Source organism: Manacus vitellinus, unplaced genomic scaffold (genome assembly GCF_001715985.3).
Source record: "Manacus vitellinus isolate BGI_N305 unplaced genomic scaffold, ASM171598v3 scaffold_12_pilon, whole genome shotgun sequence".
Classification (NCBI taxonomy): domain Eukaryota; kingdom Metazoa; phylum Chordata; class Aves; order Passeriformes; family Pipridae; genus Manacus; species Manacus vitellinus.
The window spans coordinates 5,312,685-5,330,230 of record NW_021938949.1 but is presented as its reverse complement, the minus strand read 5'-3'; the positions used below and the strand labels follow the sequence as shown (position 1 = coordinate 5,330,230).

General features: G+C 57.2%; 3 protein-coding genes across 3 annotated transcripts in view; 2 read left to right on the top strand and 1 right to left on the bottom strand.

Moving 5' to 3' along the window:
- SMCR8 (SMCR8-C9orf72 complex subunit) overlaps positions 1 to 9,087 on the top strand; it is an 11,985-nt gene extending 2,898 nt beyond the window's left edge. The window contains exons 2-3 of the mRNA XM_008928080.3: positions 4 to 2,300; positions 4,316 to 9,087. Coding sequence (XP_008926328.3) covers positions 4 to 2,300; positions 4,316 to 4,769 — 2,751 coding nt within the window. The 3' untranslated portion in view covers positions 4,770 to 9,087. The remainder of the gene's footprint in view (positions 1 to 3; positions 2,301 to 4,315) is intronic.
- On the bottom strand, positions 8,959 to 14,415 carry SHMT1 (serine hydroxymethyltransferase 1). The gene is made up of 12 exons (XM_008928081.2): positions 14,365 to 14,415; positions 13,372 to 13,486; positions 12,957 to 13,102; positions 12,537 to 12,652; positions 12,288 to 12,448; positions 12,039 to 12,120; positions 11,607 to 11,819; positions 11,224 to 11,340; positions 10,835 to 10,957; positions 10,466 to 10,582; positions 10,171 to 10,281; positions 8,959 to 9,817 (listed from the first exon to the last, which is right to left on the bottom strand). Exons 2-12 carry the CDS (start codon positions 13,462 to 13,464, stop codon positions 9,648 to 9,650), a joined length of 1,449 nt encoding a protein of 482 aa, XP_008926329.1. The 5' UTR covers positions 13,465 to 13,486; positions 14,365 to 14,415; the 3' UTR covers positions 8,959 to 9,647.
- A 295-nt stretch (positions 14,416 to 14,710) lies between these two features.
- On the top strand, positions 14,711 to 17,452 carry LOC103761580 (chemokine-like receptor 1). The gene is made up of 2 exons (XM_008928193.3): positions 14,711 to 15,341; positions 15,891 to 17,452. The coding sequence occupies exons 1-2, from the start codon at positions 15,235 to 15,237 to the stop codon at positions 16,990 to 16,992; spliced, it is 1,209 nt and encodes a 402-aa protein (XP_008926441.2). The 5' UTR covers positions 14,711 to 15,234; the 3' UTR covers positions 16,993 to 17,452.
- Positions 17,453 to 17,546: the final 94 nt, after the last annotated feature.

Genomic DNA, 17,546 nt, shown 5'->3' with positions numbered 1-17,546 from the left:
GAGGATGATCTGTACCGCGAGCCGCCCTTGCCCGAGGAGTACTCGGTGCCGCTGTTCCCTTTCGCCGGCCACGGCGCCAACCCTTGGGCCAAGGTCGCCGGCTCCAAGTTCACCCGGGACTTCATCCTCATCTCCGAGTTCTCGGAGCAAGTGGGGCCCCAGCCCCTCCTGACCATCCCCGATGACGCCAAGGTGTCGGGCACCTTCGATCTCAACTATTTCTCCCTGCGGATCATGTCTGTGGATTACCAGGCGTCCTTCGTGGGGCACCCCCCTGGCTCTGCCTACCCAAAGCTGAACTTCGTGGAGGATTCCAAGGTGGTGCTGGGGGACTCCAAGGAAGGGGCCTTCGCCTATGTGCACCACTTGACCCTGTATGACCTGGAAGCCCGTGGCTTCGTGAGGCCCTTCTGCATGGCCTACATCTCTGCTGACGAGCACAAAATCATGCAGCAGTTTCAGGAACTGTCTGCTGAGTTCTCCAAAGCCTCCGAATGCCTCAAGACAGGGAACCGGAAAGCTTTTGCCAACGAGTTGGAAAAGAAACTGAAAGACCTCGACTACACCAGGACTGTCCTGCACAACGAGACCGAGGCGCAGAAGAAAGCCAACGACAAGGGATATTACACGACCCAGGCTATCGAGAAGGCCAACGAGCTGGCCAGTGTGGAAAAGTCCATCATCGAGCACCAAGACCTGCTGAGACAGATCCGGTCCTATCCCTACAGGAAGCTGAAGGAGTCAGAGTTCCACCCCTATGAGCCGGAGCGTGCACTGGATCGGGCCGACGCGGGCTGTGATCAGGACCTGGCTCCCTCTGACCCTGCAGAGCCCGGTGAAACGCACCTTTACACCCACATCCCATCCTACACCCCCAAGCTCATCAAAGCCAAGTCTGCCAAGTGCTTTGACAAGAAGCTGAAGACGCTGGAGGAGCTCTGTGATGTTTATTTTTTCACCCAAACCCTTGACCAGTTGCACCATATTGAGAGGACTTTCCGAGGTGACGTGTGTTACCTCCTGACAGAGCAGATCAGCCGGGCACTCCTGAAACAGCAGAGTGTCACCAACTTCCTCTTCGAGGATGTGTCTTTTCTGGATGAAAAACCTCCTGAAAAACAGTACAGAGGCTGCCAGGGGCTTGGCCAAGATGCCACAGATGGGAAGTGTTTGGAAGAGTCCCTAACCCCTAAAGTGGTCGTCAGCCTGGGCTCCTACAAGTCCAGTGTGGAGTGTGTGCCCATCAAGATGGAGCAGGAGATGGAGGACTCCGAAGAACCCAAAATGTCCGAGTCTGTGACGTCCGAGCCCCAGGAGAACCTGGACTATCTGGATGCAGACATCAAAGGCAGCATCAGCAGCGGGGAGAGCATCGAGGTGCTGGGCACGGAGAAGTCGGGGTCGGGGCTGACCAAGTCAGAGAGCCAGGCCAGCCTGCCCGTCATGCCCAGCCCCCAGGCAGGCCGGAGCAAGGTGGGCAGCCGGCGCACGGTCAGCGAGGACAGCATCGAGGTGCTCAGCACGTGTCCCTCTGAGTCCCTCATCCCGGAGGATTTCAAGGCGAGCTACCCAAGTGCCATTAACGAGGAGCCCTACGCGGACAACGACGACGAGCGCGGCCTTCGCTTCGCCCCCAGACTGAGCCCGGGCATCGCCGACGAGCAGGACGACGTCTCAAAGCAGGAGAGCTTGGTGCAGGTCGATGCTGCCTGTTGTATTGGAAAGGAGAGCCCCATCTTCCTGGAGCCTCTGCCCGAGCTGGGGCAGAAGCCGTGCGAGGAGGACGGTGTGGTGCGGATCCCGCCGCAGCCGTACCGGGCGGCCGAGCAGGGGCTGCGCGGGGGCTTCCCCGCCCACGACGGCGTCCCCGGGGGGCTCCTGCCCTACGAGCTCGACTCACGCTACCTGTCGGGCAGCAGGGAGGTCAGCAAGAGCAGCCTGGACGAGTGCTCGGACTCCACGAGCTACATCAGCAGCGCCGCCTCCACGTGCTCCGACAGGACCCCTTCTCCCGCCCACCCCGCCTGCCAGGCCGGAGAGAGGCACAGGAAGAGGGCCGGGCAGAACGCGCTGCGGTTCATCCGGCAGTACCCCTTCGCCCACCCCGCCATCTACTCCCTGCTCAGCGGGAGGACCCTGGTGGTGCTGGGGGAGGACGAGGCCATGGTCAAGAAGCTGGTGACGGCGCTTTCCATCTTCGTGCCCAACTGCGGCGTGTACGCCAAGCCCGTCAAGCACTGGGTCACCTCCCCCCTGCACCTGGTGGATTTCCAGAAGTGGAAGTTGATCGGACTCCAGAGGTAAATCCAAGGATCTGTTTGCTTTAGTGGTGTCGAGGTGTGTGGTAAGAACTTCCATCTCAAAGAGGAAGGGGTGTGCAGGGGAGGTCTCTAATTAACCTACATGGCTACCACGAATTTCTGCTTGTGGGATTTATTTTGGAAAAGGGGTAGATTTGTCTCTTTATGTCCAGCCTCACTTGAAAGTTAATAATTAAAAGTCTGCTGGGTGTTTGCTGCCTGCCTCAGGTGAGTTATTTGGCCAGGAGGTTTCCTTCTGGTTTAGGTCTTTGCCTGGCAAAGTGGAGAACAAACACCTGAGTCCTGCTGGGTTCCTGGTCAACCTGATACAAGTATTCCCGGAGTTCATTGTGTGCTCTGCTTTCCCATTTCCTGCTGGAACCCTTCTGATGTTTCTAGCTGGACTTTTGGGGTTTAAATGGTGCTTTGCTGTGAGGAAGAGTTTTTCCTTGTGGACCCTAATAAAGAGTACTGAGATCTGTAGGTCAGAAATTGGAGTGCAGCACCTTGGGCTGTGCTGGTGAGTAAAAAAGGCCCTCAGAGCTGTGCAGGTGCAGTGTTGGGATTGCAGGAAACCTCTGCTTGGGGCGAGGACCATCCCAAAACCAAAGCACCTCTTCCCAACACCCAGTCCTGAACTGTGGCTTCACAGCTCATTATTAGCAAACAGTGATTGCTCAGCTCAAGATTTCAGCCCTGCCTTTGTTGCTGTTATGAAAAGGATTTTTTTGTGTGTTAGCAGGACGTGTTTGGGTGCAGGTGTGGCAGGGAATGGCCATTGCTGTTACCAGTGTAGAAAACATGAGTCAGAGTGGCAGCCCAGTGCTCAGAGCCGGGCTGGAATAGCTCCTGAAAGAGTGTTCTGAGCAGTGTGGAACTTAAGCCACAGAAAGCTGCTTTCTGGGCTGCAGAGTATTGCATTGCTGGGGGTTGTGGATGGTGAAATTACCCAGAGCTGTGAGTTTACCCTCATTTCTGTGCTCGTGAGGCGGGATGACAGCTCTGCAACAGCTGCTCACGAGCTCTCTGTCTGTCAGTGAGGTTTTTAAAAACCCCGAGTGTTTACTCGTTGCTCAATGTTTGTGGTTAGATGCAATTTTTATAAACAGAAATCTTTTTTTAAGCACTGCCTGTAACGTGTGTCAGTCATTTCAGCTCTCCTCCGTGGAATGTTAATTAAGTGTTGGGTTTAATGTGGGTGCTCTCAGCAAACCATTTGTACGAGGGCTCTGGGAAGGAACTTGCAGGCTAAATAATTTATTCCGGTAAGGATCCTGCCTCTCCTAAGGCCGGGTGCTGCCTGGGCATGGGGGCAGCCCTTACACCAGTTGGGGCTCCCAGTTGGAGGCTGGGAGCTGTCTCAGCCCAGCCACTGTCACCACAGAGACAGAGAATGGAAGAGCTGAAGGTTTGCGTAGGCTCGTGATTTGCATTTAAATAACACCAGGCTAAGCTTGGTGGGTAATTGTGTGTTGTGGGTTTGCACCTGAGTGACAAATGGACAGGATCTGCCAGGGAATATTCTGGTTTTATTCTCTTTTCTAAAGGAAAGGTGGAAGGTTCTGCTCCACTCAGGGCTTTGACCACCTCAGAGCAGCTCCATCCCAAAGTGATATGGGGGAAAGAGGAGCTCATGGAAAGAGGGGGCTGGTTTGGGTTTCTGAGTCCCTGTTGTCACATCCAGAAGCTTCCAGCTGCTGCAGGGTTTGTGTCTATTCACCAGAGATGTCCTATCACTCCCTGTCTGTGTTGCTGAGGAAGGAAGCTGACCCTAAGTGGGGTGGTTTATGCAGTAGCACACACATAGTGCAGATCAGGGCATGTGGGGGCCAGGGAATTGAGGTTTGTTTGGGATCTGGCAGGCTGGAGAGGCTGTTTGTCCCCTCTCTTCCACGCTAGACTTCATCCTCCCACAGAGGCTCTCACACCAGCTCATGAACGAGAGGGAAAGCTCATGGGATGCAGGGCACGGACACAACTCCCTCCAGCCGTGACCTCTCTCCTTGCTGTTCCAGGACAGTGTCCCCCGCGGGGGTGAACGTTCTGCACGCCCTGAGCCGGTACAGCCGCTACCTGAGCATCCTGGACGCCGACAGCAAGACTCTGCGCTGCCCCCTCTACAAGGGCACCGTGGTGGCCCGGCTGGCCGACCACCGCACCCAGATCAAGCGGGGCAGCACCTACTACATGCACGTCCAAAGCATCCTCACCCAGCTGTGCTCTAAAGCCTTCCTCTTCACCTTCTGCCATCATTTGCACCTTCCCATCAGCGAAAGGGAACCGGAGGAATCCGTCGTGAACCGCAGGATGAACTTCCTGAAGCTTCAGCTGGGCCTCGCCAACGAAGATGTCAAAATCGTGCAGTATTTGGCCGAGCTGCTGAAGCTGCACTACATTCAGGAACCGGGGCGAGGGGGGAGCCCCCTGCTCAGATTTGACTATGTCCCCAGCTTTTTGTACAAAATCTAGCCTTGCCCAGGCCGTGTGCCTGCGTGCTCGGAGTCTGACAGAGCTCATCCGTGCTTGACATTGCCGCTGTCTGCAGTAGCTCTCACGCGCCGGGAAGGGGCCGAGGGGTTTGTGTCTCTGCTCCGCAGAAATCCGTGTCTGCGGGAGCCGATTCCTGGGTGTTCCCTGTGGCCAAGAGCGTACGTGTTCCATCACATAAACCATCGGGCACTCTGTAAACATTAGAAGGGGCACTGTTAGCTTTTAAAGAGGATCCTGGCAGCATCTCGGGGGGATTGTGGCGTGGAGAGAGGTGGGCTGTCTCGGGGATCAACACTTACTAGTGTGCAGCCCCCGAAATAACACAGTGCTCCGCACGCTGCTGCCAGAGCCCTGAGCCCTGCCAGTCCCTTCCGTGGAGCCAGGGCAGAGACCAGAAGGGAGATGTCAAGGCCATGTGAAGTTTTTAATCCAGTGGTGTGTCATGTGAGTGTAGCTCGGAGCTCCCTGTCAGAGTGGCAGCTTGCAGGTCTGTGCGCAGCCGTGCGGACGGTGTCCCTTCCTGCATTTTCTGAGTTTCCTGGCACTTCCCAGGACAGGTTGTTCCTGGGTGGGTGGGAGCACAGTGAAGGCACATGTGCATCTTTCCAGGAAGTGTTTGCCAGTTTCCCCCAGCTGTGTTAAAATCAGGAAGGTGGAAGCACTCCCTAACGCTGGGCCCCGAGGCGCCGGCTGCCGTGAATGTAGAGCACTGTGCCTTGTTCATTTGTCACGTCCTATTTGCTGGGCGACCTCTGAGAAGGCTGGAGGGAGACTGGGATTCCTCAAAGCATGTGATGTCAGGGGTGGCTTTTAAAGGAGAGAAGGGAACTGAATGAGGGTGAGTGCCCTCATTTTTAGGTGCTTTTTGTGATGGGGAAGTGATGCGATTCAGCTGGAGCTACGCTGTGAAACAGCAGGCTGTTAGCACAGGCTGCCTGGCTGGTGAGGTACTAGTGCTCAGGAGAGATCAGGGATGAATGTACTGGATTCCACGTTGTATCTGTAATAGTTTATTTTTTTTTGTTTGTTGGGTAGTTGACGTTTGTGCTTTGTGGTAAAACAAGGCTGGCGTTGCTGCGTGCCGCTCCTGGCTGAGCCGTTGCCGTGTCACAACTACCTCTCCTGGGGCTCCTGGATGGCTCTGGACAGGGCAGAACTACTGCTCTCTGAGCCTGGATACTGAGAACTTCTCCTTTTAAAGCTTCTGTGCCATAAAGGATGTGCTACCAGCGTGGTGACACTCGCAGATTGTTCCTGTCAGTGCCGAAAGCTTTGTGCCCGGGCGCAGCACTTCCCTCCAGAGTCTCATCGGAGATGCTGAGCCCAGGCTGCTCTGCCCAGTGCCATGTGGCAGTACAGCCCCCGTGGTCCTTCTGAGCCAGAAAAGCCTTGCTAGGAAAGATAATCTTGGTTTTATTTCTTTTTAACACTGATTTTGGGGCGAGAACAGCTGAGATTGTACAAGAGCCGATGCGTTGTTTGGTTTGTTGCTTTTTTTTAAACCTCTGTTTGGTGACGATGTGAGGCAGCGCTGGAAGTGAATGTGATCTTCCTTCTGAGCCTGGGAAGTTTCTGTGTACAGCCTGGGGTTCCCCAGCGTGGCTTAGACCTCGCTGAGACTTGCTGTGAGGCTTGCACTGCTGCAAAACCCGTGTCTCAAAGGCAGGGAGGCTCCCTGGGGAGGCTGTTGTCTGGAACCAGCTCTACAGTCCTGCTGCCACCTCTTCCTCTCCCCTGGAAAGGGCTCTCTGGGGTATAGGCCAACAGTGCAAAAAGGCTGGTTTTAAGGTTATTGCTGTTTCTGGTGGCTCAGCTGAGCCAGTTGAGCTTGTGGTACTCTTCAAAGGGATTTCCCAGGCCAGAGGTTGTTTGTGATGGTATTTTAAGGTCAGAATTGGAAGCAGTGTGGTGTGGCCTTTGCTTAAGGTGAGCTGTGTGTCTCTCTTGGGTCTGCTCACCTTTAAAGCACGTTTAAAGCCTTTTTCTGTCCTACCTTTGCCCTCCTGTCGCATGTGAACTGGGTCTGCTGGTGAAAGGCCTCTGTGTCCATCAAATTGTCTGCTTCCTGAAGTGACTCAAGGTGTTGATCCATGTGCACCCAAACTCCCTGGGGGAAGAGGCATTTCAGCAAATGAGTAATGCAGGTGCCACCAGGCAGATGAAAGCTCCCAGCGTCCTGCTCTGGAGCTATGGTCAGAACAGGAGCTTGTTTCCTGATGAAAAACAACCCGGTGCTGTTTGGGTTTGAGGAGGGAAGGAGGGAGGAACTTTTTTCCTGTTGACTCACTCACCATCTTCCTCCAGGCTGACAGCGCAGAGCGGGAGGATGATTAGTGGTGGCTCATCTCTTAGTCACAGTGGTCTCGACCTCTGGTGTTCAGCTGTGCTCACAAATTGATAAATAACTCACTTCTCATTGCTCCCTCTGTCAAACCTGTAGTATCTGATTTCCAAGGCTGTGTTGAGCAATACTTGCACTACCACCTGTCTGACCTGCTTCACCCCTGCACCACAAAGCAGCTCTGATTTGGGAGGATGCCCCGGGGGCTTGGCTGGGACATCATCCCATTCCAAATGGGAGCTCAGTGGTTATCTGCAACTGGGAGCTGTGGAGAAACATGCCCTGGAGTGCTTGTCCTCCTCTTGGCGGCGTAACCTCTGAGCTTGGACTGGAAAAGTGGGAGTTACACCTGGCTGTGGCACCTCGGTGCAGCCAGAGCCCAGCCTGCCCTCACTGCTTGTGGTGGCAGAAATGGGGGGGATTCTGAGTGCAGCTGATGCTTGGGGGCTGAATTCCTCTTTCCTCAGTGATTCCTCTGCCTGACCTTCTGCTCCTGTACAGTACAGATCCCTGTATCGGCACTTTAGGACTTTTCCCCATCTCGCTGTGGTACCTCACCCGTTTCTGATATTCACAGACTTACAACAAGTCACCACCTTTGCACTGACAGCCCCCGCCACGAGTCCTGGCACATGTGTCGTCGGCTTGCCCGAGCCATCCTTCCACGAGGAGCAGGGCAGGTTCCTGGCACTGCCATCCTCACCAGCCTTTCAGCTGCCAGAGCCAGGGGTGCCCTGGCGTGGCCCTCACCTGCTTCCGTGAGTGCTGCCAGCCCAGCATGTCCCCTCCTCCTGCACGGCCGGCTCCCTCCTCGCTGCCAGGGAGAGGAGGTGTTAAACCTGACCGAGAATTCATCAGAGCAAAGTCCCCCCGGGGCAGGAGGAAGGGCTCCTGTTCCCTGCTCCTCCCGACTGCCAGCCCCTGCTCTGCTCTCCACTAACCTGCCGCTTCCAGCTCCCACCCGAGGAGGGTCAGCCATAGCTGTAGGTGATCTTAACCCTACACAGGTTTCATTTCTCAGAGAACAGTGCTCAGATCTCCTTTCATCCAGTAGCAATCCCTTCAGGGCAGCTCCACAGCCGCCTTGCCTTGGCAGGGAGGTGCTGCCTATACTCTAGCAATATTCACCGTGTTGGGAGGGGTAGGAGAGGCACTCCAGGGGTGGGAGCTGATGGCTCTGTGCCCTCAGGCCAGTTCTTTGGTTTTCATTGAGTGGGGGGGTCCCAGAGTCCCCTGGTCTGGTGGGGGGTGACACCCCACACTGCGGATTCCGCTGCAGATTCCTGGGAGCTGGGCAGGCCCCGGGCTCGTAGCAGCGCTGTGAGAAGGCTCCTGTAACAGGGTGTGATGGGAATTCAGGGAGCTGCCCAGGCTGCAGGAGAACACCTGCCCCAGAGCACAATGTCAGAGCCCCAGATCGCACCCAATAGCGGAGGGGCCACAAACCCACCGCCTGCTGCTCCCCGACATGGATTTAACTGGAAGGCAGAAACAGGGTACCCAGTCCTGCCGGCAGCACCGCCGCTGGCACGGGGATGGGGCTGGGCTCGGAGCTGCCTCTGAGGGCTGCCAGGAGGCTGTGATGAATTCTCATCTTGTTTTAAAGCACTGTATCCTATTCCTGCATGTTGAGTTCCGTGTGTGTGCCTGTGTGTGCCGAATGCTTGCGTCCGTAGTTAGAGCGAGTGTGAGCGGGAGAAATCCAAGAAGCATGTCTTAGTGTCGTGCTGCAAGTGTTACTGCACAAGACTTTAACAGATGTTAATAACACCAAATGACTAGTCTGAGAAATGTACTTTTAAAAAAAAAAAAAATTATTTATTTGGGTTCAGATATTTTTGAAATACAAAAAAAAAAAAAAAAATCGGTCGTATTTTTTAAAGCTTATAATTCTTGTCATACATTGTGGTTAAATTCTTAATTTTACCGTGCTTATTAAAAAATGGTTCAACCTAAGCTTTGTGCTCAGAGGCCTGAGAAAAATACCAGAGGCTCTGGCTAGGATGGGAGGGTAGTCCCAGGAGGGATGTTAGGGACAAGGCCTGGCCTTGTCAGAGCCTGCAGAAGAGGTGGGAAGGCACATAGGATGAAGGGGAATCCTTGAGGCTGAAACCAGGGGGGCTTTTAGTGGCTGTGAGTTCTCTTGTGCAGCTGGACCCTCCATCCCTCCGGCTGCTGTGGGCAGTGTGTCCAGGGAATGTGGACAGACTGGCCTCATGTGCTGCTCCCACAGGCAGTGGGAGCTGGGTGGCACCTGGCTGTGAGGTGAGGGTGACCTGGTGCTCGGTCCCAGTGGTGACACTGAGTGGTGAAGGGCTGATGTCCCTACAGGGGCTGTGCTCAGGGGGTCCCTGTGCCCCAGACGGGAGGGAGGGGGAAGTAAGAGGCAAAGGATGAGCTGCTGCTGCAGTTCCAGCAGGGAGGTGCTGGGAGAAGGCACTGGGGTGTTGAGGTGTGAGTGTGCCGTGATCCCGGGTCCTCCCGAGGTTCCGGGAGCAGAGCACAGGTGTCTCCCCTTACAGGACAGGCAGCCCTGGGAGTGGGAAGGTGGCTGCAAAGGCTTCCACCTCTTCCTTCAGTGCCTTCAGCTCCACACGGTATTTGTCCTCCTCCAGTTTCTCCTTGAATTCCTTCAGTGTGGCCTTGGGGCTCATGTCCTTCTGCACGCGCAGCGTCAGCTCGATCCCTGCCAGCGTGGGAGGTGCCTTGGTCAGCCCTCACAGCTGCTGCATCCCACGGCTCTCCCAGCCCTGCTGCTCCCCAGGACACAGCCCTGCTCCCTCCCTCCCATGTGAGGGACTTGCTGCCCTGGGAAACCAGTGTGGGATGCCTGAGGACAACTGGGACAAGACTGTGAGGGACAGGGAAGGGTTTGGCCGGTCCCAGCTGTGGCCACATGTCCTCTCCCACATCTAGATGTGCAGGTGGGAGGGTTATTCCTCACTTGTGGGGGTGCTCCCTTGCCAGCCAGTGCCTCCTCATCCAGGGGAGCTGCCCTGGCCCAGGATGCTGCTGGAGCTGAATCCCAGCCCTGCTCACCTCTGTGGATGTACTGAGCCACCTTGCGGAAATCGTCCTGCCGGAAGCCGCGGGAGGTGAGAGCGGGTGTCCCGAACCGCAGCCCGCTGGGGCGCAGGGCACTGACATCACCTGCACCAGGACAGGGCACACGTGACCAAACCCGGCACAGAAACCACCACCTGTGGCATTTCAGCCTGGTTCCCAGCGTCCGGGGTGGACTGAGAGCTGGGAGCTCTGTGGGAAGCTCTGCACAGGCCACGGGAGATCCCCAGCATGTGGGGCAGGACACGGCAGAGCTGGTGGGATCCCTCACCGGGGCAGGTGTTCTTGTTGCAGGCGATGGAGCAGATCTCCAGCACCCGCTCGGCCCGGCCGCCGTCTGTGCCTCTGTTGCGCAGGTCCAGGAGGATCAGGTGGTTGTCAGAGCCCCCTGCAAGGAGAGGGGTTTGGTGGGGATGTGGGATCAGGGAAATGTTGCTCCCACAGGAAACATCAGCTAAGAGGCTTGGGATTGCACCAGGGCCTGCCCCCAGTGTGGGGGGCTAAAGGGGGCCTGACCTTGGGACCTGGGGCTGCTTCAGAACATGTCCCATGTCCTGAGGAATCATGCTTGCAGAGCTCTGCCCATTGTGCCCTCCTGGCCTGGCTCGGACCCCATCCCACTGCCGAGACCCCTCCTCACCTGTGACAATGTCGTAGCCCATCTCCATCAGCGCCGACGAGAGGGCCTTGCAATTGGCCACCACCTGCTGCTGGTAAGCCTTGAACTCGGGGGTCATGGCCTGGCGCAGCGCCACGGCGATCCCTGCGGTGGGAGGAGGCTGGGGTGAGCTTTTGGGGGATGCCAGCACAAGTCATCCCGGAAGCTGAGCAAACTGATGGACAGTCCCTTCCTTCCCCATATCCAGGCTGGTGACATCGCCAGGAGCCAAAATGGAGGACGGACAAGCCTGGTCACTCCTCGGGCAATGACAGATCACCCGGCTGCCCTTTGCCGTGGTATGTCCGGGCTGTTGCCGGGGGTCAGAGCCCTGCCAGGACACCTTTGCCATGCTGGAGCTGTGTGCATACCTGCAATGGCGTGGTTGTGTGGGCCTCCCTGCAGCCCCGGGAAGACCGCCTGGTTGATGAGGCTCTCCAGGTTGTAGAGTGTCTCCTTGCCTGTCTTGGGGTCCACGCTGCGGGTGCCTGTGGGAGAGGAAGGCAGGGTCACTCATCAGGCAGCACGGCCACCCTTCTCCCTCCCATGAGCTGCTTTCACCCCCAGCCACTCAGAGCGGGTATGGTGGCTGCTCCTCTTCAAATCTGAGCCAGGGTCAGACCAGGGAAGCTCCCCAGATGTTCCCAGGATCTTTCTTCTCTCCCTCCTTCCCACCTAGAGCGGGAAGGAGCGTTAACTTGCACCCCCAGCCTGAGGGCAGCGTTTCTCCCGGCAGCGCAGCCGGGCCGGGCACCTTTGCGGTAGAAGATCATGCCGGCCCTGCAGCCCCGCAGGGTCTTGTGGGTGGTGGTGGAGACGACGTCGCAGTGGTCGAAGGGCGAGGGCACCACGCCGGCGGCCACCAGCCCGCTGATGTGGGCCATGTCGGCCATCAGGTAGGCGCCGTTGGCATCTGCAATCTTCCGCATGCGGGCGTAGTCCAGGTTTCGGGAGTAGCAGCTGACACCTGCGGGGGGATGGGATGAGGAGGAGGCAGGAGCAGATGCCCCAGGAATCGGACAGCCCCGGCTCCAGCCCTGCAGCTGGGACAGCACACAGGGTGGATGTGTTGGAGGTCTGCTCCTGGCGCTGCAGCATCCGTGGGATTACTGGAGTGCTACTGGATTCTGGGAGCCACCCCCAGCCAGGTGTGTCAGCAGGGAGGTCGGTACAGGTGTGCCCTTACCTGCTATGATCAGCTTGGGGTGGAAGAGCCGGGCGTTCTTCTCCAGCTCGTCGTAGTCAATGTAACCAGTCTTGGGGTTGACCTGGGAGAGGAAGAGGAGGGTTCAGCCCCCTTGGTGTGGTGAAGACCAGCTGCAGTGCTGTCCTGCAGGACGCAGTGCCGGGAGCCCATGCCAGAACATTTAACTTTAAGGGGCACCAACACTTATGATGGCCACATCCTGGCTGCAGCTGGAGCAGCTCCCTGTACCTTGTAGGGCATGGACTCAAAGAAGACAGAGGTGGCAGAGATCTTCTTCTTGTCTGTCATGAACCCATGGGTGAGGTGGCCTCCGTCGGGCAGGTCCAGCCCCATGATCCTGCCGTGGGGCTCCACCAGGGCCGTGTACACCGCAAAGTTTGCGGGTGACCCTGCAGCGAGAGCCCACCACGTGGCTGTGAGTGCTGGGGCACACAGAGACCAGGGCAACTGTCCTGGCTCTGCTGAGCACCCTGTTACCTGAGTAGGGCTGGACATTGACACCCCACTTCTGGGGGTCGAGCCGGTAGGCCTCCAGGGCTCGCTTCTGGCACAGACTTTCCAGCTCATCCACGAACTCCGTCCCACCGTAGTACCTGTGGTGAAGGATGGGGCAGGGAGTAAAACCAAACTCCTTACCCAGAACAGTCCCTGTGACCAAGATGGGGAGAACCTGGGGTGGTGCCCTGTTTGTGGCAGCCACAGCACTCTTAACCCTGCTGAGACTGTCCCACGTGCGGCCAAGGATAGAAGCCAAGAGGGTCAGATCCTGCCCTGGAAGAGCTTGGCTGCCAGCACACAGACATCACCTCCTTCCCAGAGGTGAGGCCTGGCAGGGTGGGTGGTCCCTCCCCCTCCCTGTCAGGGTTTAGGTTGGTGGGAGTCGGCCCAGCCCTGTACCTCTGTCCCGGGTAACCCTCGGAGTATTTGTTGTTCATGCAGGATCCCAGGGCCTCCAGGACCGCTCGGCTCGCAAAGTTCTCTGACGCAATCAACTCCAGCCCCAGCCTCTGCCGCTGCTTCTCCTTCTTGATGATGCTGTGCACCTTTGGGAGAGGGGAGAAACAGCTTCACCCCTGACAGCTCTCATGGAGATATAAGGTCTGTACCCTTGGAGGGGACAGGGCATGGAGAGGGGCCTGGAAAGGTGCTGAAGGGAGACAAGATCCCTTCTTGGTGCAGCTGATCCCATAGACAGGGCACAGAGGATGGATGGGTTCCATCAGCTCAGCCTTGGACCTTGGCACGTCCCTGGCCCAAGGAGTTCAGCATCCCCAGCATCCCTGGCTGGGCAGGCTCCAGAAGGGGGTCTCACCTCCGGGTCATTGGTGTCAAGTGGCTCCATCACCATCTTGTTATGGGAGGCCCAGAGCTCAGCGGTGGGGAGGCCCTGTGTTGAGTTTGCCATGTTCCTGCTGGGGCTGAATCACCTGCCAGTGGAGAGGGGAGTCTGTGGGATCTGTGGGATGGCAGTGGGGCTGGTCCCCATGTCCTGCCTGCTCCCATCCCACATCTTCCCCGGGAACCCAGAGGGACCAGCCATGGGCTGTTGGGTGAGGGAAACACACAAGCTCTGCCTCTGCTTGGCTCCACATGATGCCCAGGCCTGGCAGCCCTCTGGCCTGGTCGATGCCACTGCTGCTCCCAGGGAGGAGTAACAGCCCAGCTGCTGCCTTGGCAGAAAACAATGGATCTTTTTACTCATTAACCCCGCAAGGACATCGAAGGGCCGTGAGCAGGTTATTAAGCAATTCCACATGGTTTCCTTGTGCCAAGCTGCCGAAGTCCATTCGCTGTGGGCCTGCTGTGCTGCTCTCACTGGGCAGGGATGCTTGGCTGCGATCCAGCCCGGGGCTGCACTGGCAGGGTGGGAATCCCCACTGCCAGAAGGGCTTTGCTGGGGAAAGGGCTGCGAATGGAAGGGCAGAGTGCACTGCTCTGGCCCCGAGCAGGATGGCTGGGTCCTGCCTGTCCCCCCAGTGGATGTTACAGCACCCCCTGCTTTTGGCAAACCCATAGAAGGCTCGAGGGGCACAGACCTCCTATTCCCCAGTCAGGATGAGAGCCCCATGCCCAACCTCGTGGTGGACCCCAGTCCAGCCCTGGCAGCTCAGCTGCTGCAGGGGTGAACCCCAGCCCTGAAGCTCCATCCCCCCCTGGCTCTGCACCTCCTGCATCCCGGCTCTATCTCCTCCCACATCCCCGAGCGGCTCCCGGCGACGCGCCCACCTTGCCCTGACCCGGAGACCGGCGCTGCCTGCCCGGCTCTCACCCTTGCCCTCCCTCCCGTGCCCCACACGGCTCCTACCGCCGTCGCACCGATCCCGGTTCCTATCCCGAACCCAGTCCCGATCCCGATCCCTGCCGCACTAGAGCCCGCGCGCTCGCTACCATAGCCCGCCCAGCCCCGCCCCCCCGCGCCTGAGCCAATCAGCATCGCCCTCCGCCAGGCACGGCGGCTCCGGAAGCGCCTGGGCCAATCAGCGCCGCGCTCCTCCCCCTCCCCGCGCCCGATTGGCCCGCGCCGGGGGCGGGGACCAGCGGGGGTCCACACGTGCGCCCCGGGGCGCGGGTGATTTTGGGAGGGACGGGGACGGGACGGGCGGGGAGCGCGGGGGTCACCCCTCCTGTCACCTCTCCTGTCACCCCTCCTGTCACCCCTCCTGTCCCACAGCTCCAGCCCTGCCTGCCGTGCACCCTGAGGTGCCTCTCCCTCAGCCCTGGGGTGTCCCGCGATCCAGGGATGCCTCTCGCTTCCCCCATAAGTCGGGAGCTCCCCCCACCCTACACCGGGCAGGGAGCAGTTCCGGCCACCCCCAAAGCCCCCCTCCTGGAGATCAATCCGGTGTGCCAGGCCACGGCAGGGGTTGGGCATGGGGCCACTGTCGTGGGTAGCAGAGCTGGCCCTGTCCCCCCACCGTGGCAGGGCAGCCCCGGTGCCCATAGTGATATCCAGGTGCTCAGGAGGGAGGGAGCTGCCTGGGGGATGAGTGGCACAGGCAGGAGAGGGGCCGTGCTTCCTTCGTTCTTCAAGTCCAAGCTGGTTGGATGGGCTTGGCCAACCAGCTCGAGGGAATGTGTGGCTGCTGGGGATTCAGGAGTTAAATCAACACACCACAAATTGAGGAACAAGATTAGGGAATAAGTGATCCTACTAAATTCCTCGTGATCCCAAGCCATGGGAAGGCAGTGTGAGTCACTCTGGAGAGGAGCAACAGAAGGGGAGTCAGCCAGGAGGCAAGACCACCCGCTGTGGGCAGAGTGGCCAAGGAACACAGCACCAGGGTGAGTCCTGCCAGGACCTGCTGAGCTGCGTGAGCAGGAGGGGTGAGGAGAATGGGGCAGCCCACTGGGAGGGTGTTGGTTGGTTGAGGATTACACCTGGATACAGCTCGGGTGGTGGTGTGCTCTCAGAGTGCACCTCCTTGGCGGGCACTTGGTGAAGAAATGGTCTGTTAACATAATTGTTGCCAGTCTAGATGGGTTTTGCTGTCTTGATTTGTCACTGGTCATCCAAAGACAACTTGTCAAGGCAGGGGGATCTGGGTTTCCGTGGGATTTTAGCAATCCCATGTGGATTGCTGCTGTGGGCTGTTGATGGAGGTGTTCCTCTGAGAGCACCAACACCAAAACCGGGGTTGTTTCTCTGGTTGTGGTGGTTTGTGTGAGATGCAGCTGCAGATGCTATAGAGAAGGACTTTATATTAATGATATATTAATTTATCTAACCTGGCTCTGCACACACATTTTGTGCAGGGTTGCTCACAAAGATTTCCACCTCTCCTGCACTGCAGGAGCCACAGATAACAGCACTGTGTGCTGTTGTGATTTCAGGTCTTGGCTTGGAGCAATGGACAGCATCTCCTCTTCCCCTTCCCCCTTCCCTGCCAGCTGCCCCACCGAGCTGCCTGAGAATGCCACTGACCAGGACTACTACTCCGGGCTCCAGAAGACCATGCACATGCTGTCCATGGTGGTGTACGGCATCGCCTGTGTGCTGGGGGTGACGGGGAACGGCCTTGTCATCTGGATCACAGGCTTCAAGATGAAGAAGACGGTGAACTCCGTCTGGTTCCTCAACCTGGCCGTTGCTGACTTCATCTTCACCTTTTTCCTGCCCCTCAGCATCGCCTACACTGCCCTGGGCTTCCACTGGCCATTTGGGAAGCTGCTGTGCAAGCTGAACAGCACTATCGCCTTCCTCAACATGTTTGCCAGCGTCTTCCTCCTGACCGTCATCAGCATCGACCGCTGCGTTTCCGTGGCCTTTCCCGTCTGGTCTCACAACCACCGGAGCCCGGAGCTGGCGGCCAGGATCGCACTGGGAACGTGGGTCCTGGCTCTGCTCCTCAGCTCCCCGTACCTGGTCTTTCGGGACACTGTGGTCAGTTCCAGGAACGTCACCAGCTGCTATAACAACTTCGCGCTGTCCGACGACTACTCGTCCGAGGCAACGCGGAGGCTGTGGAGGGTGCGGCACAAAGCCATGATCGTAACGCGCTTCCTGTGCGGGTTCCTCATCCCTTTCCTGGTGATTCTCATCTGCTACAGCGTCGTTGCTGTCAGGCTGAAAAGAAGGCAGTTGGCCAGCTCTGCAAAACCCTACAGAATCATCATTGCTGTCACAGTCTCGTTTTTCCTCTGTTATTTCCCCTATCACGTCTTCTCCTTACTGGAGATATCCAAAAACTCTTCCAGCCATGAGATGAAACTGGCCCTTTTCATAGGGATCCCCTTGGTTTCCAGCCTTGCTTTCTTCAACAGCTGCATCAACCCCATCCTGTATGTCTTCGTGGGGCCGGATTTCAAGGAGAAGTTTCGCCAGTCCATCCTGTCCACCTTCGAAGGGGCCTTCAGCGAGGAGTCGGTCCTGGGCAGCCTGAGCAGCCGGAGGAAGTCCAGGTCTGCTTCGGAAGCAGAGGTCCCGAGGCTCTGAGCGTTTCTCTGCAGTTTCCCTTATTTCAGAGCTCTAATGGCAGGACCGGGGGCTGTGAAGGGCTGTGCAAGGTATAATTTGGTGTCTTGGGGGTATCTCAAACATACTGTGACACAATGGAAGTGAAAGAACTCTCTGGAGCTGCAGCAAGGTGGGTTAAAGTAGCAGCATTTTACTCCTTGTGCCTTTTGACTCTTGTTCATGCATCTTTCAAAGAAACAGGGTTAAATGCAATGTCTCTGTGTATTTTTTGTAAGACACTCATCTTTTCTCTCCCCAGGAAGGACAAATCAGTGGTTGTGCTCCTGTTACTCAGGTTTGATGTACAGCATAACTATTTCTGAGCAATGATGGTTTGTGTTTGTGTTTGACGTGTTTCCAGCCCTTAAATAGCGGGGATTTGATATTTTGTGCTGTTGGTGAATGAACATTAAACCCCAATAAATTTCTGTAAAACTTACCCAGCCTGTTGTGTTGCCTGTGGGATAAAACGTGTTGATCCAACCTGACTGAGCAGGTTTATCTTTGGTAATAGAACAACTAGATAAAAAAAA

Excerpts from the sequence above, each read along its gene's own strand:
- LOC103761580 (XM_008928193.3), top strand. The coding sequence starts at position 15,235 with ATGGGAAGGCAGTGTGAGTCACTCTGGAGAGGAGCAACAGAAGGGGAG. Across the intron at positions 15,342-15,890 it reads CCAAGGAACACAGCACCAGG|GTCTTGGCTTGGAGCAATGG; the intron begins GTGAGTCCTGCC and ends TTGTGATTTCAG.
- SHMT1 (XM_008928081.2), bottom strand. The coding sequence starts at position 13,464 with ATGGCAAACTCAACACAGGGCCTCCCCACCGCTGAGCTCTGGGCCTCC. Across the intron at positions 11,341-11,606 it reads CATGATCTTCTACCGCAAAG|GCACCCGCAGCGTGGACCCC; the intron begins GTGCCCGGCCCG and ends CCTCTCCCACAG. Across the intron at positions 10,282-10,465 it reads CAACAAGAACACCTGCCCCG|GTGATGTCAGTGCCCTGCGC; the intron begins GTGAGGGATCCC and ends GTCCTGGTGCAG.